Below are 23,134 nucleotides of genomic sequence, written 5' to 3' on the forward strand. Positions count from 1 at the left end.
CCCGGGCAGCCGCATCCCGGCCCCTGCGGCCCCCCCCGCGGCCACTCCGCCGCCGGTTCCCCGCGCGGCCTGCAGGGGGCGCCACCGCCCGCCGGGGCGCGCGGCCGTGCGCGGCGGGGACGCCAGGGGGTGCCCGAGGCCGCGCGGCGGCGCGCGGGGGCGCGGGGCGTGCGCGCGCGCGGCGGGCGGGCGAAGGGGGGGGGGGGGGGTGTGGGGGGGGGGGGAGCTGCCGCCCGCGCCCGCCCTCAGTCGCGCTTGCGGAGCCGCAGCCGAGCGCAGGGCGCAGCGCTGTCCCTTCAGCACCGCTCCCCCCGCGCGCCTCATTACCGCAAATAAAAATTAACGGAATCCTTCCCCCCCCTCGCCTCCGCCTTCCCCCGCCCCCCCCCGCCGCAGCGCCCGGGCCGAGCCGCCGCCAGTGACCGCGTGGTTTGCAGTAAGTAGGGGCTCGGGGGCGGCGGGAGGGGCGCGGGGGGGGGGACCCGCAGCCCCCCCTTCCCCTGTATCCCCCCCCCTGCGGCGCGACCCCCAGCCCCGCCGCCCCCGGGGGAGCTGGGAGGAGGGGACCCACCAAGCCCCCCAGAGTGTGGGGTTTGCAAGGGAGGGCTTCTGTACCCTCACAGGGGCTGCCAGAAAAATTGGGGGGGGGGGAGGGCAGGCAAAAGGACCCCCCGGGGCCAGTGGGAGATGCGCCCCATCCCCGGGAGTGCTTGCGGTTGTGTCGGTGGCGGTGGTAATGCTGTTTGTGGCGTCGGTGCATCGGGAGCAGCTCTGCTTGGGCTCACCGTGGGGATTTTTAAGGGGTATTTGTGGGGTGTCTGTGTAAGGCACGGTGAAATGCATGTGTGAAGTCCAGTGGTGGTGTGGTGCGTGGTGTGTCTAGAAATCCAGGCGTAAGAGCCCGGGGAACCGATACACTCGGTCAAACCGAGCAGGGCAAGGCAGGAATCCTCCCCTTCCCGCTACCCTTGTGACATTGATCGTCTTGCTGGTTTTAGGTCTGGAAAGCAAGGTCCAAGAATGGTGAAGCTGGGGAGTAATTTGAACGACAAGAACAGCAAACAACCATCCAACGAAGATGGTTTTCAGACAGTTCCTTTGATCACGCCTTTGGAAGTAAATCACCTGCAGTTCCCGGCTCCGGAAAAGGTAAAACAAAATCGAATGGCGCTCCTGCATGATTCCGCACACATACATGCCCCTTGGGTTTCAGTGCTCTGGTGACTTACTGGTCTCTGGTGATGCAAACTGTAGCATAGTGTTAATACAATAAATAAAAAGGGGTTTTCATTCATAGTGTATTTATTTCTTTTAACATGGCAAATAAGCACGCAAACGTCCTCGGACTCCTTCCCTCCTCAAAAAAACCCCAAATATCCTTCATAAATACAACTGGAAAAGGGTTAGTGTGTTTCTCCTGCAAGTGCTGGATTAATTGAGGAGCAGCTTACAATGTGTTATTATCAGTAAGATAAATTGCCTGCATTGCAAGTAATGCGATAACTCTTCCAAAATACGCAGCTACTTTAATTACCTCAGTTAAGGTCTTTTCTTCCTCATGGCTTTGGAAAGCTTATTTGGACATTGAGGATGCTGATTTCTCTGAAGAGAGCAGCTGAGTTCCCCCATGCACGGGGTGGTGATGGAGCAATCCAGGGATTCATTTCCCCCATTGGCTCCAGCCAGGGGACAGCTTTCTCCCCTGCCCACTCAGTACTCTCAGAACTGAATGCAGCACTAAAATGTCCAGAAACATGCATCAGCGATTGGCTGCGGTTTGGTGGTTGGGGTTCTTTAGATGCAGTATGTACTAGGAAATCTTTTGTCGCTATCGATGCAGTGATGATGTATATCAATACAACCTGGTGAGGACATGATGAGACCATAAAAATCTGTATGCCCCAACAGTCCTTACAAAAAACAACGCCTGTCTGCAATGTAGTTCCCAGATACCACAGAGATGGAGCCAACTCACCCAAAAGTACAGACATAATGATTAGATCTCACAGGATAATGGAATAATAGTAAAATTAGCACTGATGATTATTGAACACATATCCTGTTTTTACTGTAGTACAAAATGAATTTTCTCTAAATACGTTTGGAGAACATGATGATGGATGTGATAAAACTGTCTAGATAGACAAACTATGTTTATTTTATGATGGAGTTGAGTCCACTGCCTTGACATTCTGGGAACCAGAGCCATGCCAGACAAAGGAGCTAGTTCTTCCATGTGCCTCATGGAGTTACATTTCCATGAACTGTGAATGAGAGGCTAAACCAGCCCTTATGTATGACTCTGATAAATATTAAGCAAAATAATTCAGGCAAAGTAGTATGATTATACTACTACTGTAAACATCTGAAAAGCTCAGAGGAACCTATAGATGTATAAATAGCTCATTTGATGCTAGTACAAATGGCTCTTTGAGATCACGCAGTGTCACACGACGTGAAATTTAAATGACTCATGTAACAGGTGAGACATGGATAACCTAACAAAAATCCTTTCAAGCTAATAAAGTGGTAATGAGTGTTCTCACGACCACCATGTTCCAATTGCCTGTTGGTGAACAAACACTGGAGTGTATTGGTCTGGTGTGATTCCTTGCTGATTTTTCTGTTTAAACATGCCTACATCAATAATTCACATGTTGTTAGGTTACATTACCTTCATTAGCATACTTTACTGTCAATGCATCTACTGACATCCATATTTTTCTTTGCTGGAAGAGCGGATGCATCTCCAGGAGTGCTAAGCATGATTCAGAGCTCATTAGATTCAATGGTATTGATTTCTGCAGGCTGTGGTTCAGCTCCTGTGTGCAGCAGGCCTGGAGCTAACGGCGACTGGAGATCAGTTTGCAAGAAGGAAAGGTTACTTATGATAAAAGCAAAATAATTCACAATCTGTTTCCTTTGCTCTTTGTAGAAAAGATTCTGTTGGGGTGAGTTCACCCCAGGGCAGAGTTGAGCCTTAGGTGAAAAGCTTGGGCAAAAGTTAAGTGATAGGGGGAAATTTTGGCTTTGTACTTAGGAAGGCAATGCTGCTACTGAATTCAGTCAGATTGTGAGCCTGAGGAAGAGAAGACACGGATTTCAAGTCTTTCAGAGTGTATTCTTGTTTGGACTTGCCTTGCAGTCAGGAGGCAGGGTTAAAAAAAAAAAACTAAAATTTGACTTTTTTTCTATCTATTCCTAGCACCTGCCAGCAGTTGATTTTTAGCTTGGGAGAGCAAGAACATAAGCCAAGGCACTTTCTGTGCCTCTTGCATGGGATGCTGCATAGATGTCCAGAGCCAAGCCAGCTTTGGTGTTGGGGTTTGGGCGCAACAGCTCGGAAGGGCTTTGCTGGCTCGTTTGCTCCAATGCAAACCCATTGCTGCTGGCATTTAACCGCAAGGCGGCAACGCTCCTGGCCCTGCCGCCTGCCCGCTGGCGGCTGCTGTGCATCACATCCCTTTGCCCTGCAAGAAGGAGCTGGTGCACCCTGGCATTTTCCTGTAAGTGAAATCTAGGGGGGAAAAAAAGGAAAATAACCCTGCTAAATACTCCCCTTTCTGGGCTTTTCTTTACCATTAGAGGATATCTTCATTTAAGAAACTGTGAGCTCTCAACCTGGGTCTAACCTTGGGTTCAGGGCAATCCAGAGTACATCAAAACCAGAGCAAGGAGGTTTGACTGCAGCTTGGGGCTATGTACTTGCTCTACCTTCAGCCTGTCTGGAAAAGGAGGAGTAGTACCAGCTTTGGCTAGTGATCCAAGAGTATACTAGGTCTGTGCTGGGCAACCCAACTGCTGTTCCTACCAGTGTGCAATAATGCCTTCACCTGGTGCATGTATATTGCATGGCAAAGGTTTGCAAGCTCTGTTAATTTATAGGCTGTTCCAGTTGAGTCTTAGACACCTGCATGCAAATTGAAGAAAAACAAACCTGTTGTTTGTCAGTACACTTACCTTTGCAGGTCCTTAAAAGCACACCACAAAGTCTATGGGATCTACACACTGAAAATTGTGTTTTAAGGGCTTTAAATACCTGATTTTTCTTCATTTTAAGGATATTTTTGTAAGTGGATCACCTGAGAGTCACTCGAAGTAACTCGCAGCATTAACCTCTGTGGGTGTTTCACCATAGCTTCATCTCTTTCAAAGTGTTTTCTGTGTCTGGCTCCTCTTTCAGAGAAAGGACACAAAGAAAGAGTATAAAAATTAGGCTTTTGCTCATGTGATGTAATCCCTGAAGCCCATCTCTTTTCAGATAGTTCCTTCATTATAAGAAATCAGGTGGGGGTTATAGGGGGAAACACTTCCTTAAAGATATGCTTAAACCTATTGGCTGTGGTTTTGGGGACGCTTCCCTAACAGGCTTGTTTTTCAAAGCACTGTGAGCTTAGCAGCTCCCTCTGACTTCCACCTGGATGCTGCTGGAAAAATCCAGGCAGGAAATCAGGAAGCTTGAATTTGGTAACCTTTTTAAAAAATGATTGGCCACTGGACTATTTCTTTTTCCACCAGACAAGGATGTCTCCTGCCAAGGCTTGTACTATTGCTCCTGCAGCATCAGCATTCTCGTCGTTCTGTCAGCACTTGTATGGCTGCAAGGGGAGAAGTGTACCTGGGACAGTAATTTCTCCCCTAGGGTGCTAAACCTGCTGTGTATTTGTATTTATTGACTATCTTCAAGCACTTCCCTTGTCCCCCTGTTCTCTTGCTGGGGCGGCATTTGCAGAAGGCAGAGACAGATGCTCTTAAATCATTTTTGCGTGGCCTTTCTGCTGAACACCATCCATGTAACAGGAATAATAGCTATCACCGGTGACAAACCCTTGACCTGGCTTTTTATGTCTCTGAATTTCGTTTCTTCTTATTCAAAAAGCAAAGAAAGAAGTCTTCTTTCTTTTAGGACTAAAGGAGAAAAGACTAGCTGTTCACTTGTTTTCTAGGCGTAGACAAAGTGCTTTGGCTGTAATTGTTATGTGTCTCTGCAATGATAATGCTAAAAGATATGCAGCTTTTCAGGGACCATACTGTTTCACTGAAATTTTAAATGAGACCAACAACTGGGGACCCCTTGGTCTCATAGGCTTGCTTCGGTATAATCCAGCAGGAAATGCCTCTGTTCTGGCAGTAAAAATCCTAATTTCACATAACACGAAAGTGCATGAAAGCTATTGTCAGGGCTGAAAAAAACATCCAGCATCTCTTTTGTGGTGAAGGCTGCAGAAGGCTTATCATGTGGTCCATTGTTCTTTATTTTGAATGCATCTGGAGGCTTGAGAAATAATTTCTCTGGTGACAAATTCCTGCCATCCAACCCAAGAAAGAATAAAATAGATTGAACTGCTCTCTTCAAATGCTGTTCCCATCCCATGCTCCTGCCTCTTGCCCTCCCGGGCCGCACCCCTCTCAGAGTGGCCAAGTCCACACGTTTACACAGTGTAATCAAGATTTCCTGAAAATCAGGAAGGTCCCTTGTGTTCACAGCCTGTCCCTATTGGTTTAACAGAAAATAATGTTTTGTCCTGGCCAGCTGAGCAGGCATAATTAATTGTACGTCGGCTGAGTGCTTTTGTACCTAGGGGACTACTTGCAGCTCTGTCCTGAAATACTGATGTCAGTCTGCCCTCTGCGAAGCCTAGCAGTGCACGGCAGCTCTAGGCAGCCTGAAGGCACACGCCATCTGCATGGAGCTGGTTTTGGGGTGCTCCTACACGTGGTGGGGCCAGAGGCAGCTCCCCTTCCCTGCCGCTGTCCGAGGAGGGCTCCTGATGCAGCCGGGGGCAGGCGCCTGTGCTCCTGCTCACGCTGCTGGTGAGTTTGGTGGGATGGAGCGAATGGCAAAAGGAGAGATGGGGCAGGGCTAGTATTTGTGGCAGCTGAAGGAAGGAAGAGTAAAGGGGAGGAGAAGGATGCAAAGGGAAAGAAAGCCTGAATAAAAGAAAGGCAGGAAATAAAAAGAGAGCGTTATGAAGGAATGGGCAGGCTGTCTTGCCTTTCCCCATCCTTTCTTCACTTGGGATACTTTGCCTAATCCCCACAAATACCAAAGTCTGAGCCTTCCTCTCCTGTGACATTTGTCCTCCTCCTGCACTGTGCAAATCCATTTGTCCTCTAAATGTGTATTTGAATGTAAACACTGCCTCTGATCATTAAGCTGTAATAAATATTTGCAGCAACGCACACTCTGGCAGTGCAGAGTTCCTGGGGTAACCATTTTTGATTTTGTTTCCATGTTTTGGACAGCCCTACTTGAGGTTCTTGGCAGTTCCTGCTCCTCTTTTTTGCCTATGTCTGCAGTCGGGCTACCCTTCTAGCACACCGAACACCTCTGCTCGCGGGTGATCCACTCGGTGCTTGCAGTCTTCACAGACACCTGGGGTAGCATTCAACTGCCTCACTTGCATACAGATAACATGTTGCTACTGCTTCTCCTCACGATAGGAAATCTCAGGATTTGTGTAGCCTGTGCAGAAATTACTCTCCTTAACTGCACTGCTATCGGTGTCTGAATTAGGTGGTTTAAAGCTAGTTTGTGCCTGGTTTTGTGAGCTCCATTGCCTCTCTTTAAACCAAGTTATATCTGCACTGCAATTCCTAGAGCTGCATTCTGCAGAAACAGCAGAAATGGCCACAGAAGTGTGTTAGTGTATGGATGTTTGGCGAAGCCTGTTGCAATCTATTATTTTTTCTAAGACGAAAGCCCATTGCTGCAGGTGGAATTTATTTCAGCAAAACTGTGAAGTGAAACCCACATACCAGCTACTTTCTGGTCTGGAAGGTAAGACTGGACAGGATTCTTGACTAGTGTAAATCAGTGTAGTTTAGATTAAATCAATGGAGCTCTGCTAATATACCCTGGCCAATTTACCATCACTACAGCCGAGTGATTGATTCTTTTGTCTGCTTTGCTGTACCCTCTCCTGGCTGAACCTACTGAAATCAATTTTTGTCACCCCTCCACAGCCTCCTGTGGGTTCCTGATGGTTATGGTCACCAAGGGATTTGTAGGGAGACTTAGCGGAATGATTTCCAAGTTTCCTTTGTGCTTGTGAGCTATGCATTTCCCTTCTCAGCTGCTTTCAGCTCCCAATGCAGCCTTTGCATTCTGTGCTGCCTTTCACTGGTGATGCCAGGGCTGATTACGTTTGCTGTCTTTGTCCTTTTGTGATGTTCCTTATGCCTGGAATAGCCTCCTGGCACTGATTCAGGAGACCACTTTTTTTCTACCACCCTCTGTGAAACTCATTTCCAGCACAACACCCATTAGATGAGCTGATACAGGGGAAAAAAAGCAGAGTGTTTCTACTGACTGTGGCTTTCTCCATTGACTATAGATCTGATCCCAGGGCATCCTTTTTCTTAAATTTTCCTTTTTTTTCCTTTTTGCTTCTTGATTTCTCAGGCATTTATGTATTCAAATAGTGGCTAGGATGCCATGGGGACTACCATTACTACATTCCAAATGCCAGTTCTAATACTAATCTCTGTGAAGTCTGCCTGCTGAGACGTGTTCATCCTGTAGATTTGGAATCATAGCTGCCTCTCCCATGGGATGGGACGTAGTCATAATTATTTAGTAAAGTTTTAAAGACCTAATTGTCTAAAAATCTGGGAATATGCAGCATGGTGATTTCCAGGTAGTCTGAGATTACCGGTCCACCCAGTCCAGTGTGTCCTGTTTCTAGCAGTAGCCAGTGTAAGAGTCAGAAGGAGGTACAGGAGATGCTGCAGTAGGCATGGAGCTGCTCAAGTCTATGAATGTTTCATCGTAAGCCTGCAAAGAAAGAGATTGCTTTAAGCTCTGAAATGTGATTTTTCCATCTCTTTTCCTATACTTTTTTACTGCTGAGTATTTTAACTTCAGCTACTGTTGGCAATGTGCACATCTCATTTGCTCTTTGAAGCTGGCAGTGTGTGAGGATTAGAGCTTGTAGATCACTCAATAATTTTGTGTGTGAGCAGGTGGTGAATTTTAGCCATCCCTTGGCTTGTAGCGCATAAGCATAGAAACCGACTCAGCCACAGCAGATTTAATGCCAAGACTGGGGGTCACCATTTTGCTATCAGCAGTAACCTGGACAGCATGCTGCAGCTCGCTCTAAGGTCCTTCTCAGCTATTGATGCTCAGTTGGGTAATGAAGGTGAAGGAAACCACGATGACGGTGCCAATGATAAGTTTATATTTTCTGTTCTCTCTCTGCAAGGAATGAAGAAAGGCCTGGAAAGGAATGAAGCAGAGAGTCTCATTTTCATTTAGAAGTGAGCATGACTAATCCACATGGAAACTGATGGGGGTGTTACAACCATTTTATGGGACTACAAAATCCAGCTTTGAACTTGGAAGAAACCTTTCTCCTTGGTAGGAGAAACATTTTGTTTATCTCTTCTGTCAATCTGAAAGCCACTCTGAGTGAGAGACTCTTCATTATTAATAATCCCAGGAAGTAGTATTTTAAATTTTTATGGTTTGCACTTTGCAGCACCTGAACCATGATATATTACATGCGCTGTGGCAGTGAAGTGGGAATTACAGCAGGGCTGCATGTCCTTTTCCAGATGAATAATTTAAAGTTTTCACAATGCCAGTTATGTTAAATATTATTACTCATTTCTTCAGGGAAAACCATAGAGCTCAAACGCAAATATAAAGTGGCAATAAATGATGTTACATTTAGCCAGTCTGAGACAAGACTCAGAATTCATATCAGTTCATTTTCTGAAACACTTACTTCATTCTATTGCAGGAAAATCCTTTTTAAGGTTCCATGCTTAATGTGATATTTTTCCATTTGTCACATTTCACGTCTACTCTGCTCCTTCCTCCTCAAAGCAAATGCTTTTAATATAGTCCAGTTGGTTAGAAGCTTGCTTTCTTTTTTCTTTCAGCATCCAAAATCTCTAGATTTCCCAGCACTCTCCTACTGTTTACTTTCTCAAGGTTGTCGATGATGGATTTCCTGCTGGTGTACGCAGACTCTCATCTGTTTTTTTTCACCTCAGCACACCTATAATTTTCCAAAGTATCACTACAGAGAAGGTGCCTGGTCCTGCATTCATTAAAGCAGAGGAAAGGTTTCCTATTGATTCCAGTGGTGTCACTAGCATTAAGACTAGAATAATAAGTGCATTTAGGTTTAGGACTCAATAAATGTAATAGCAAACAGCATCATTAGGATGATTGAGAACACAATTCTGCAGAGGGCTGCCATTTTCCATAGAGCATCTGACTTCCTACCTACGCCAGCCATATATTGGTAGCCCTTAATCCCTAGAATGTTATATTTATATGGAGAATGTGCTGGAGCTACTATTATCACTCAGTTAATTAAAACCTGGGAAAACACGGTGCACTGTAAGTAGCAGCGAGCTGTGGTCTATCTTCCTGACTCAACCACCAATTGCTGGTATGACTCAGCACGTTACTAAGCTTCTTTCTTTTCTCATTTTTTTCCTACTTCTCCATCAGTAATATGGGGATGCTGGGGTCATACTGGTAGGTAAAGCGTTTTGAGCGGTCTTGCCAAAGAATGCCACAGGAGCCCTAAGCATCAGTATGTGGGAAGGTGATTGAAGGCAGTTTAAGCTCTGATCTGGCCAAAGCACTTAAATGCACACTTAACTTTAAATATCTGACTAATCCTGCTCATGTTAATAGGACTACTCGCATGCTTAAGTGCTTTGCTGAATTGGAAGTTAATGAGTTCAAATGCTAGATAAACTTGGTTATGGAGGAAGCTGCAAGGACTGCAGTGTGGATTCCTGTAATTAGAGGTGTCTTTTTGCTGCTCTGTGGGAGCCCTTTTCTCTCTTCCTGTATTCTTACAATCATTTTTCAGGCTTCATCTAGGAAGCAACTTTCAAAGAACATTTTTTCAGATATAAAATGAAGAAAGTCCCAAGTAATTTATTTGTGTCCCCTTCATTGCATCTGCCATAAACATCACAGGGTCTCTGCAATTTAAAGGTGGAGGGTCTCTGGGAAATAGTGTGAAAAGTTTAAGAATAGGTCATGGCAGCAACATAATTTGCAGGGAGATCCCCTGAGCTGGTAGTCATCTGGGTTCCATCCACAGTACGGACTTTAAAGGACTACAGATGGACTGGACTAACCTGGCAGGGAGGCTGTTTTCTTTGGTGGACAATCACAACACACAAAGTGGGGCACGGGCATAATCTGGTGCTGGATCAGGGCCTAGATAATGAAACACAAAGGCTGACAAGTGTCAAAAAAAGTTCAAAGGGTATTTACGCAGCAATTGCAAAGGCTCAGACAATCCAAAAAGCTGATGGGACTGTTCTTGCTTTATAATATTAATTTGCAGGTCTGCAGGTTGCTTCATGTGATGAATAAAAATAATAATAACAATAATTCTCTGCCCCAGTAAACTCACAGTTAGGGATGCCAGCCTAAAACAGCCAGACCCTTCTTGCCATGAGGAGTGTGAGTTACTTGACTAACAAGCCTTTGGGAGCATGCAGGAGGAGGCGAGAGCTCAAGGAGGCAAGTGCAGAGAATGGGCAGAACGGTGTTTCTGCAGTGGGGATGGAAAGGGGGCTAATTGTCTTTTTTTGGGAGTATTCAAGAGACTATTTGTCCATTTAAGCACTGGCTTGATTGTCTGCATTTATTGTCATTCATTGCTTAGGAGGCCAGAGCACAGCCAAGCATTGCTGCCAGCTCTGGAAGTTGCCCCCGTACAGCAGTTCATTTCCACCGTAACAGAACAGCATTGCAGAGAAGGGAATGAGGAGATGGGCATTTCTTTCACTTCTGTTTGCTTTGAATTGCAACCTACACAGGACCCCAATTTTATACTTCCTTTTGCTGGTTTCAATCAAGAATAACTCTACTGAAGTCAGTAAAGCTGCAAAATGGGCAAGAAGAGGGAATGGGAATCATTCTGTTTGCTGTGGTTTGTAATGAATGCCAGTAGCTCTCCCAGGAAACCTGTCATGGTATGAGATGAATGTACCTTGTTTGCATTGAAACAGTGGGATCCTGGGCTCTGATGGAACTGCTCTGGGGCAGCCGGTGATAAATGAACGCTGATCATTACACTGACTGGGGAGTCAGTGGGGTTTTTATTACTGTACATCCAACAGCAATTTGGTTAGAATTTCTGGAAGACTTTACTGCCAGGAATTTTTTCTCAGTGACAAAATGGAAAGAAAAGGTGAAAAAGAAGTGATGGCAGGGAACGGGAGGAAGGCAAATCTTCTTTCCCACCCAACCCAAATCAGAAAACTGGAAAATGAAAACAGAATAAGCAACCAAAATAGCAAAAACCCAATAATGCTAAAAATATAGAAAAAATTCTTTATAAATTTAATTATTCCTTTTCTAAATTTGCACTTAGATTAATGCTTTGTGCTTCAGAAAAGTTCTTTTGGGTTTTGACCAGCTCTCATTTAAACTTGTGTCGGAGACACTCACAACTGACACGTGCATGGGAGGCTGTCAATGTAGCAAATGCTTCATTAAAAAGTGCGTGTGGGCGTGTGTGTGTGTATTTGCGTATTGTCATCTGACAGTGTTCACTCCTGTCTCTGGATACTGCTAAGGTAGCCCTGACTGGGATGGTCTCACTAGTGCAGGAGCTCAAGTTTGGTGAACACAACTCAATTTCCCGATGCCTTTGCGTGGGCATTCTGATGGCAGCTTGTTGGATGAAGAGGGGGTGAATGTTGATGAAAAAGTGGGATCCATGCTCAGGCTTATTTATTTAGACTGTAGGAGACTGAACAAGAGGTAGCTCTTTTCTTCTAAATGTTCACCCTGTGCCCTCAGCAAAATTGCATTTTTATTGTTACTGCCACAGCATTGAATGCTACCCCCACACTACAGGCTTTCAGTTTTCTGTTTGTCCTTTGTCATCTTGGCATACAGCAGCTGGAAGGAGGATCTGGGGAACTACAGGCCTGTCAGCCTGACCTCAGTGCCAGGGAAGGTTATGGAGCAGATCATCTTGAGTGCCATCATGTGGCACATACAGGACAACCAGGTAATCAGGCCCAGTCAGTGTGGGTTTATGAAAGACAAGTCCTTCTTGACTAACCTGATCTCCTTCTATGACAAGGTGACCCACTTTCTCCTGGAGAAAATGGCTGCTCATGACTTGGATGGGCATAAAAATCTGGCTGGATGGCCAGGCCCAAAGAGTTGTGGTGAGTGGAGTTAAATCCAGTTGGTGGCGGGTCACAACTGGTGTTCCCCAGGGCTCAGTACTGGAGCCAATTCTGTTTAATATCTTTATCAATGACCTGGATGAGGGAATCGAGTGCACCCTCAGTAAGTTTGCAGATGACACCCAGTTGGGCAGGAGTGCTGATCTGCTTGAGGGTAGGAAGGCTCTAGAGAGGGATCTGGACAGGTTGGATCAATGGGCTGAGGCCAACTGTATGAGGTTCAACAAGGCTCAGTGCCGGGTCCTGCACTTGGGTCACAACAACCCCACGCAACGCTACAGGCTTGGGGAGGAGTGGCTGGAAAGCTGCCCAGCAAAGGACCTGGGTTGACAGCCAACGGAATATGATCCAGCAGTGTGCCCAGGTGGCCAAGAAGGCCAATAGCATCCTGGCTTATATCAGAAATAGTGTGGGCAACAGGACGAGGGAAGTGATTGTCCCCCTGTCCTCGGCACTGGTGAGGCTGCATCTCGAATACCATGTTCAGTTTTGCTCCCCCCCACCGCCAACAAGAGAGACATTGAGGTGCTGGAGTGTGCCCAGAGAAGGGCAATGAAGCTGGTGAAGGGTCTGGAGCACAAGTCTTATGAGGAGTGGCTGAGGGAACTGGGGTTGTTTAGTCTGGAGAAAAGGAGGCTCAGGGAGACCTTATCACCCTCTACAATTACCTGAAGGGAGGTTGTAGCAAGGTGGATGTTGATCTCTTCTCCCAAGTAACAAGCAATAGGACAAGAGGAAATGGCCTCAAGTTGCACCAGGGGAGGTTTAGGTTGGATATTAGGAAAAATTTCTTCACTGAAAGGGTTGTCAAGCACTGGAACAGGCTGCCCAGGGAAGTGGTTGAATCACTATCCCTGGAGGTGTTTAAAAGAGGTGTAGATGTGGCACTTAGGGACATGGTTTAGTGGTGGACTTGGCAGTGTTAGGTTAACGGTTGGACTCAATGATCTTAAAGGTCCTTTCCAACCTAAACGATTCTATGATTTTATTTCTGTGCTCTCCTTTAAAGAGGAGACCTTACTGACTGCCCTGTCTTTCTTCTGCTGAGTAATTCTACCAGGTGTCTGACAAAGATACTTCTGGAGAGCAAGATATTTAGCTTTTGCAATGCCAAAAGGCATTGAGCAAAGGTACTTCTTACCTCCTCTACTAAAGCTTTTTGATACCTCTGCAACTTCCTCTGCAAAGCACTGACCAGCAGGATGACTATGGCTCTGTGCACACACACATTTCACTGCTGACGCAGTCAGCAAATTTGGTTTCAAGTAGCTTCTGATCTGTCTGGGGACTGAGCTTATTTATTTATTCACAGACATGATAGACGTCGCTATTGGACTTGAATCTGATGCCTTGTGAAGGGCTGTGCGGGTTTATTTTCAGTCTCCTGCTGTATCCCTGTAGACAGCATAATCCAAACTTTCCTGCTTATAGGATATCGTTGAATGTAACAACAGTTTAAAAATACCTGTAAGAAAACTGGTGTTAATGACAAAGAGTGGAAGAAAATTAAATTATATCTGGAGACAAGTAAGGCTTGTAATTTTTATTTTTTTTTTCTTACATACTGGCTTCACAGTCCTTCATCAAGACCTAATGTTAGAATTTGTGGAAAAGCCCTCATATATTTAAAAAATTTGTCTGCAACTAAGATTTATGTAAAGCAGGAAGCATGCATTTGGGAGAATTGGATATTGTGACTGGTAAGTTTGAAAACAGAAAGAGTGCGATTTCTGAACACTGGTTGGCAGGTGTTGATGGCTGACAATCTGTAATTTACTGTACTGGGTTTACAAAAGGCCAGTGAGGAGACTGGAAAGCTAGGGGTCAGCTGCATGAGTCCTGAGTGAACTTGCCTCCTCTTGAGTGAGCAAATGAGCTTATTGCTTCTTCGAAACTCAGAGCTAACCTCAGTCAGTTTGTCTGGGCTGGAGAGGGAGCTTTGCTTTCTTTGGTCCACAGTGTGCTGGACTGCATCTCACAGCATAGTGGGGTTTGATTCAGTTCATGGTAGGGTTAGGGTTCATCCCAAAGCCACCGAATCAAGCTTGTCCCCATGTGTCATTTCCCATCATCTATGTTGTGTCATCAGAAACCCTGAGTTCCAAAATGCTAATATAAATGTATTTGCATGGCTTTGTCCCCTCTTCTTCCCAAGCCTTAATGTTGCAAATGCTACTGTAATAAATATTACTGAGATGGATTCACTGAAGGATGTAAATATTCATCAGTCTTTAATGATTTGCATTTGAATCCAGAAAATTGGCTTATGACTCCACGCTGATTTTCTCTCACTCTGATTTTCACATGGCATTAAGTGCAGGAGGATTAAATACCTGGGGTTTTCTCTGGTCCAAACCAGACTTTGCTGTCTTCATTTGGAAATAAACTCTTCATTAGCTGGTAACTCAACCTTGTGCATCACTTAATCTTTTTCAATCCTTCAAGACTTTTTGTTTCTAACAAAGAGCTTTAGGATCACTCTTGTCACTCTTGTATAAACCAGTCACCAGTCCTGGAATATTTAATTTTCACCTTGGCAAGGCTGACAGCTGCGCAGTCCTTCAGTTCAGAATGGGAGGCCAAAAAGTGGAAATGTTGGCCCTGGGATTGAGTGCTTCGATGTTCTTTCTATCCTTTTGTGTTTAACCTATCTGAACCTTGCAAACCGCACCAAACCATTGTATGCTTTGTGGACCTTGTCCCTGGGTTGGGAATCCTGTGCAGAAGCATAGTGGTAGTGTGTGCTGACAACCACAGCCCCCCTTTCTATGGGATGAGCTCCAACTCTTGGCCAGTGCTGAAGACAGGGCCATTTTGTCTTCTCTTGCATTTTCCAGTTAGAGTAAGATAGTGTGGCTGTGCTGGCATGCTCTCACAATGCTATTTAGCTGCATAGGCTCATGGATGGGTAGTCTTTTAAGATTCTTGTGTATAATGGGATGGATATGCTCACTCCTCTGAAGGGCCATTATTTTTAGAGTACAGCCCTGATGCTCGTCCCTTCTGGGAGCAGTTGGCATTAGGTGTTACCTTTTCTGTGTTTGCAGTGGGTGCATTTTACCCAAAATATTTAGGGTCATTCTAGATTACAAATAAATTCAATGTAGATTGACAATACAGGTTTGATAATTTGGCTGTACCCTTTTAAAAGCCACTATGGCTTCTTCATTAGTGTGAGACACCTAATTTTTATAAGATTAGTAGAACCTGGATTAGTCAGCATATGACACTGAGATCTGGGGAAAACCCAAGGTGATAGTATGAGATTAATATTGAAAATCTGGAGCCTGAATAATGGCCAAAATTTAAATTGGCTTCAGTGGGACTTGTTAGGACGGGGCTTTTAATAAGTGAGGCTATTCTTTAGGATGGGCTGTTATTCTGCGTGTTCTGCCTGTTGAATATGATATAAAAATTATATGCCTAGTCCTAAACAAAAGTGGGTGTCAAACATTCTGCTGTCAGCTATTTTAAGACTCAATGTGATAAACTCACTGTCCTAGGTCTGTGTATCTGCCTGACTGTCTCTCTTAGTTCCTGAAGGTATGATGAGTTTGTATTAATTTATGGTTCTAAGATACTTGGGTAGGTCCAGGGGATGATTTACATAGAAAAGCTTAGATAACAAAAAAAAATGTATGCTGTGTGCAGAAACCTTAAAATTGTTGATATCTTCCAGGTAATTGTGAAAACAAGAACAGAATATCAGCCTGACCAGAAGAACAAAGGAAAACTCAGAGTGCCCAAAATTGCTGAATTCACAGTCAGTTTCACTGATGGTGTAACAGAAAGACTAAAGGTAAGAAATGGTTATTCTGCTGCCTTCTGATGTAAATGCCATTCATTTTAAAATAACTGAATCAAAGTGACAGTAAAGACATAACAAATTTAACACTCCACTCATCACTAGGGTCGAAGAGAGGTTTATCTGCATGAGTATAAAGCTTTTTTTTTTTTTTTTAAGACAGGCATGAAAATACCTTCATAACTAGATCTAAAGTAGGAAATGTTTTCCTCTTCCCAGGAAAAGTTATGAAAATATTTCCCAGCCCAAATTGAAAGTAAAACAAGTTTGAATCTTTTTTATTCTGAAACATTTGTGTTTAAAAAGAATAAAAAAATCACAGTGAAGATTGATTGAAGCAGTTTGTTTTGCCTTTTAAAAATTCTTCCGTCTTGTAGTCAAACAACATTTTTCATATTTAAGATCTTTTATTATTATATAATTGTATTATTATAGATTAAAAGGCCTTTCAAACTGGATAGAAAGAGATATTAGACAAGTATCCAAGCATATCCTGTCCTGTTAGCAGTTTTGGTTCACAGGAATTGGAATTTTCTGATGAAAAATGTTTCCTTGAGAAATTTTCAACAGGCTGTACTCAAACATGGAAAGAAACTCATAAATTATTGAGTGCCCTCAGTTCCTGTTGACTGCAGCATATTAGAATGGCTCAGTTCCTCTAAAATTAGACTCCAAGTATATAGCTGCTAGTATTTTCTCCCTTTTCATTGAGAAGATACAGTGCTTTTCCTCAACCACAGAGCACGGGAATGATAAAAATGTGAGATTTGATTTCACATTTCCAAGGTCAGAGGAAGTATCAATGATTTGAGCAGAAAACAGAGAGAGTAGGCAGTGCCTAGCTATAGTCCTGCTCCTTGAAAACCTAGGATTGGGTTTATAAATTTTTGTGAAAGGGTGTCACCCTTGACAATTAACAGGAATTGACTCAAGCAACTGAATAATCTTTCATTTGGCCCAGTTCTTAGTTTTGCAAGAAATAAAAAAGTTTATTATAACTATTTTCTAGTAATTTAGAAGAAAACTATCACTTTTAAAACTGGAATGTGATCCAGGAAAAATTGTTACCATTTATCCTTGATAAACTTCAAGATAAGGCTTGTTAAACTTCAAAGGACAAGTGTTTAGCTACTCTCTTCTGAAGCACTGCAGAATGGCACTGTTTCTGTTTTTTCCAGAAATTCACTAACATATATTTCACAAGGAGAATTCTGTTGCTCTCATCCAGGATATTTAAAGCCATAATTTATTCTTAAGATGTCTGTGAATAAATGTTTATAGCTTCTTGGCTTTTTTTTTTTTCAGTGGACATCACATGTTTTGATCTAAATTACTTACCAGGGGCTTACACGCTGTTGATTTTGACTGAATTCTTCACTGATCTTACTGCGTGCATAGTACCTATTTACCAGCAATAGTGACTCTCTGTTGGTACCACTAGTAGTAAAGTAAACAGCAAATTAGCCACAGTTAAATCCCCAGTCTTGGAAACTGCAGCAGACGTTTTCCGGTGTGAGCAATGTACAAATCAGAACCAGACACAATGTGCCTGAGAAACAATAGTAAATGTAGAGTCTCCTGGGAATGATGTGTTGGTTTGTGACCTGCAATAAATGGCATTATTGTTGATATTGTAAGTAACAGTGCTTCATTGGGTATTTAAAACTTAATCCTGCAGCCCCGAACAGTGTTAAGGTCAGCGTAAAACCAAGTTCTAGTCCCATCAAAAGATCCAGCCTTGTTATTTAAAAAGGCAATCAAGAACATCTCATCCTTACACACTGTGTATGCTGGAGGCCTGTAAGTCATATCTCATATGTCATGTCCATAGCTCACCCACTGCTATGGATAAATCTCATTTCATCTACGCCTTCTATAGAGTATCTTATTTTTCCCATTCTTCAAACACTGAACTTGCTGTTGCATTCAAACCTCTCCTTTTGATGTATTTTTTCCTCTCCCCTTCCTATTTTTGGTGCGGTTCTCCCATTGCTCTCACCCACACGTGCACGAGGACCGCCCAGCCGCAGGCACAGGGAAGCCGGAGGCTCCAGGGGTGTGCACAGCACTGGCAGAGGTTTAAGCTGCCTTCCCCTTAGGACCATGGTGGGGATGGCTGTGGGAGCTCTGCCTCTTCCTATACAGCCTGGCAGCATGATAGTTTCATTTTTAAGCTATTTTCTTTTCCTAAAGTCCATATGATTTCCATTCTCTGCTCTTCAATGTCAACTTATTAATCACTCAGCCTCTCGTCTAATACTGGATAAAACTATAAGCCTCTCTCTGCCTGCTTTTCATAAGGCTTCCATGTATCGTATAAGTTTGTAGTATTATTTCCTGACAAAAATGAGCTGAGATAATAGGTAATATTTCATTACCTTTTGTACTTTTTTTTTTATTGCACCACATTTTTGTACCAATGCATATTTTTAGTGAAGTTATTAAAAATACTGCCCTCTGGTTATAAGCAGGCCTATTATCTGGTACTGATGAAATCATTTTACATTTGTTTTTTGTAAGAAGAAATCATAGTAAATACTTAACTTTTATTATCTCAGTTTGGCTACACTTTTAAAAGCTTAAAAAAAGATAATATAAATGAGATCATCATATATTCTTTTGCTGGCTGGTTGCTTTGTATAGCCTTCCAGTATGTGGTGTGTTGGAAATATCATCCACAACTTCTTGCTAACATGCTGATCAGAATTAAAGTATTCATCTATGCTTTAGCCGGGCTGTTGGTAGCTATACACTGGCAGAAGCAAGTAAACCATCCCACTGATTTCTGGAAGAGGAATGATGGAGGGAAAGGCCAATAGTCCACCCAAGTAGTTAGATGGTCTGTTGTTTTAGTTCACTGCAAATATGAGAGATACGTATGGGAAATGCATGTACAACTAGAGTGAGTCCACAGCAATGCTTGAATTTAAAGGTTTTCATAGGGAGCCATTTTGCTACTACAGCTTTACTACTCTGTGTATGAGGAACAATATGTCTCAGCACATGGTGCCTGTATGTTGGGGAAAGAGACAGGACACTAAGAAGATCTGAAGAAATAGCCAAGAGGTCCTCTCCCATCTGCTACTAGAGAATACAAAGTGATATATGTCTTGTATTTTATTTTCCACCCAAGTGGTAGAATCATCATCAGTTCAAGCAGAAATATGGCAAAGTGAGTATCATTAATGAGTGCATGTGGAAAATTGCTGCTGGACTCCATATTTATGACTGTGCTCCCTACCCACTAATAACCTCTCTGGAGGGGTTTTTAACGTTTCTGTTTCAGTCTATGAAGTGCTTTTCTTTCCTCTGTCCTTCTGGTCACTTAGTATGGGAATGTTCTCAGGGAAGAAGGAAACTCTTCTGAAGTTCTTGTTTTTTTTCTGAGTCATGTAGCTGCATTATACAGAAGAGCAGGACCTCTGGGGGAAATTTTGGGACCATATGAACATGGCAGTCAAGTCCACAGATGCCCTTTATGCTGCCTTTTGGGTATCTTTTATTGAAGAGGCTAATGAATTATTAGACAACTTTCTCGCATGAGCAAGCCAAAGCCAGAATTTAAGCTTATGCATGCATATTTTTCATCCATCCAGAATAGCACAGATCTGAGCTCTTTAATTATCGTAAAGAAAAGACTGTCCCTAGGCAACGGTTCTTATTTCACACTACCTCTTCCAGGAATTTTAGATAACTTCTGCAACTTGTCACATCTCCTAATAGATGAGATTATGATTCTCTATAGCCCAGCACACAGTGTCCTGGAAGTTTGACCAATTAGGCTTATTCTTCAGCTTGATGAGTCACCCCATACATACTTTATAACAAATGTTTAAGTAGTTGTGTGTAGATGGGTTACAAGAAAATGATGTTAAAATAGCGTTATGGTTGAGCCATCCATACATAAAAGAAATTTCTTTTATCATTTTACTCCTCCACAGAGAAGCAATCACAACATTTTTGCTAAGCTGACTGGCAGTGATTTATAGACCTTGCCTCCTCCAGTCTGTTTATGCCTTTGGAGTGTGTGTCCCTCTAGAAGGTTTTTGAACTGCAAAGATCTTATTTTGCAGTAACGATATATACCGAGGTTTCTCAGTCTGGAGGGGAATGGTGTCTGGTGTTTGCGTTCCATTTTGCATGATTTGAAGGTAGCTCATGTTACCATGCTTTGCCATCCAGTGATGACGCTGAGGTACATTAGAAAAGGTCTGCAAATGTGATGACTCTCCCTGTCATGTTCCTTTTGTGGGACAACAGATCTAACCCTTTTCATCTGAGGTAGGGCTTACTGTTTCTTTTGCCAGAGATATCCTATGTACAGCTTTTAAGAACAATCTCTCATATGCGAGTATCGTCATTCCGGTGAGTTTCTGTCCTTATTTCTTTCTGTCAGTACTGAAATGAGATCAAATGCTCTTTTGCTTTTCAAGCAGATTATCCATTGAATGGAGTCTTGGTAATTCTGGAGGACAGGGTTTCCAGTGACTCTTTTTGTCTTCCAACCAGTCCAGATAACACAGAAATCAACCAGATGCATTTTTGAGGTGAAAAGTGGATTTCTACCCACTCTCTTGACTGTCATTTAGCAGAAGCTTGTGTTGAAGACATCAGCACCCTGCTTAAGAAGCAGCAAGCTGGAAAATAGTTGCTGATGGATTTTGTGCTTGATCCAGTCAGACCCAGTGAGTGTAGGTAGACCTGTGCTAGCCCTGAGTTTGCCCAGATTTTTCTAGCTCCAAATAGCACCAGAAAAGGTACTGGAGTGGTCTTTCAGCACAGGCTTCCAATACGAAGCGTCGGGTTGACATACATAACTGCCTGTCGGTTACTGGTTTTGCACAAATTGCTCTCTTTATTACACAAGTAAGTTCACATGCAACCAGTTTGACCTCTGTTACCACTAAATGGCATAGAGCTATTCATTACTGCCTTTTCAGGGAGACAGTGATTTAATGAGTATTAGCTGGGTGATAGTTACCTACCATATCTGACTTCTCAAGATCATTTTCTTAAGAAAGTTGAAATTATCGGTCGTTCAGAGTTTGAATAATTAAACTATGTACTTGTCTTTAACAGAACAAGTTGGAAGTGGGTGTACGGGGGAGAAATTGAGATATTTAAGATGTTTTCATATGAGCAATTTATCTACCTGGAAAAATCATCTGCAAGTACTGATCATTACTTCACTGAAGAAGACTAGGAACTTCACTCTTTTTGCCACAAGCTGGCAAGATCCATTTTCAGAGCCACTGGCTGTGTAATCTGTTCCTGTTGAGTATGCAATGACAGTATATTTCTTATCATTAGATCAACCCTCTCCTCCTTCCACCCTGAAACTGCCCTGATACATGCAGATCCAGTAACCAGTGGATGTAATTATTCACCACACTTTTCATCAGGTTCTTAAGATATAATGGAGCTCATTCAAATGTTTCTGTTATTGAAATGCTCATACTGAAACAATTATTTTCCTCTGACCTAATGTGAAAGACTTAGAACAAAATCGGTTTGTCTCCAGCCACACCCTACAAAACAGACATCGATGCAATTATTGTTCATTATCAAAAACAAACCAGTATCTGAAACACTTAGCTCCTAATTAAGAAAGATTTTTCTGGGCCAGGTCCAGGGCTTGATTTCCTGCTGGTAACAGCTTTGCTGAAATGGAAGATGCTTCCCCTGCTTGCACCACTAGAATCCCCAGGGTATTCAGCTAGATCTTGTAGTGGAAGCATCCTCATGTGACAGGCATTGCAATTCAGAGGAAAGGGATGTTCCGGGCTTGTATGCTTGTGGAGAAAGGTGGGGAGCAGGTCTTGGTCACTTTCTGTAGGTGAGATCTGCTGAGACAAGAGCACAAGGTGTCTTATACAGTGTGGTGCAGTGAATTGCTGTGTGGCCTCTTGACTGCCAAATGACTGCACTGTGAGCATAGCTTTGAGAAACGCCTCATTTCCCTGAATGCATACATTTATCTACCTGCTCACCCTGCCCTTGTTCTTAAAGGGCATATCACCATTGCAGCTGTGTAGGTGGCAATTCTCCCTTGCTCTGCTGCACACACACCCAGCCCCAAATGTGGCATTCCTCTCTTTCTGCTCCCCCTGCTCCCCCTTCCCAAACTCCCCTTCCATGCCATGGTTCCTGCAGACTTCTCCATAGGATGTTCTGCTTTCCCCGGTAGGCTATTGCTTTATTCTGATAATTCTTCCTCTAACCTGCAAAGAAATCCCAGAAAAATGGCGTGGGGCTTTTCATTGTGCCCATTCAATAGCTAAATAAATTTAAATATTCCTTTAATTGTTAAGTTACCACAGGGCAGGAGTAACTCATAGAGAAAGGACTCCTCTGAGTGTGAGCAGGACAATTTTCCTTACTGCTTTTTAACACTAACAATAACAACGTTACCATGGTGACTGCCACATCACATTGGTTATCTGGAAGATGCAGAGTGTCTGCTGAAAGATCCCATTACACTGACTAATGTGAGTGGTGCTCAAGGGAGGGAACATGCTCTAATACACAGAGATTTTTCTCACTTTGGTGATAATTGCTAATGTGGCTGAGATGTTGTTTCTAGGCTGCACAACACTCAGATGGGTTGTATGATGCAGGAGAACTAGGGACAAAGTGGCAAAAAATCAGAAAGGTGGCTTGCACAGGGGAGCAGTGGCAACAGCATTCAGGCATCTTGTTGCACTGCACCAGCATCGGGGATGGTATAGTGGTTTCCTGTTGAGCCTTGCATTCAAAGAGGGGCTTGGAGATATGTCAGTATAAGGGGTAGATTTCAGTCTGCAGGGACTGATTTGGAGGCTTATTCAGTCCCTTTGGGTGTTCTCAACCATTATCAGGCAATCTCCTTTCCCAGTGGGCTCAGATGCAGTGGGCATGTTCTTTTTGCAGGGGTGTCAGACAGCCCTCACTTCACTTAAGTCTCCTCCAGACAGCGATGGAGTGACTTGTCTCTGGATCCACACTTTGCCTTGTCTTTGGAGGTTGAATATTTTCCACTGCAATGCAGAAGGTCACAGTTTCTCCTTTCTCACAGTTCCACTGCCCAGCCCTGCCTGGCCTTGTGTCTTCTAACATCTGATGCAAACTAGCACCTGTATGGATTCAGACTCTCACTTGTGT

General features: G+C 43.6%; 1 protein-coding gene across 1 annotated transcript in view; it reads left to right on the plus strand.

Annotated features, from left to right (window-relative positions):
* The first annotated feature begins 244 nt into the window (after nucleotides 1–244).
* Nucleotides 245–23,134, plus strand: part of NSG2 (neuronal vesicle trafficking associated 2) — a 38,567-nt gene continuing 15,677 nt past the window's right edge. The window contains exons 1-3 of the mRNA XM_074883918.1: nucleotides 245–436; nucleotides 999–1,149; nucleotides 15,869–15,988. Coding sequence (XP_074740019.1) covers nucleotides 1,021–1,149; nucleotides 15,869–15,988 — 249 coding nt within the window. The 5' untranslated portion in view covers nucleotides 245–436; nucleotides 999–1,020. The remainder of the gene's footprint in view (nucleotides 437–998; nucleotides 1,150–15,868; nucleotides 15,989–23,134) is intronic.

Source organism: Strix uralensis, chromosome 14, assembly GCF_047716275.1.
Source record: "Strix uralensis isolate ZFMK-TIS-50842 chromosome 14, bStrUra1, whole genome shotgun sequence".
NCBI classification, from domain to species: Eukaryota; Metazoa; Chordata; class Aves; order Strigiformes; family Strigidae; genus Strix; species Strix uralensis.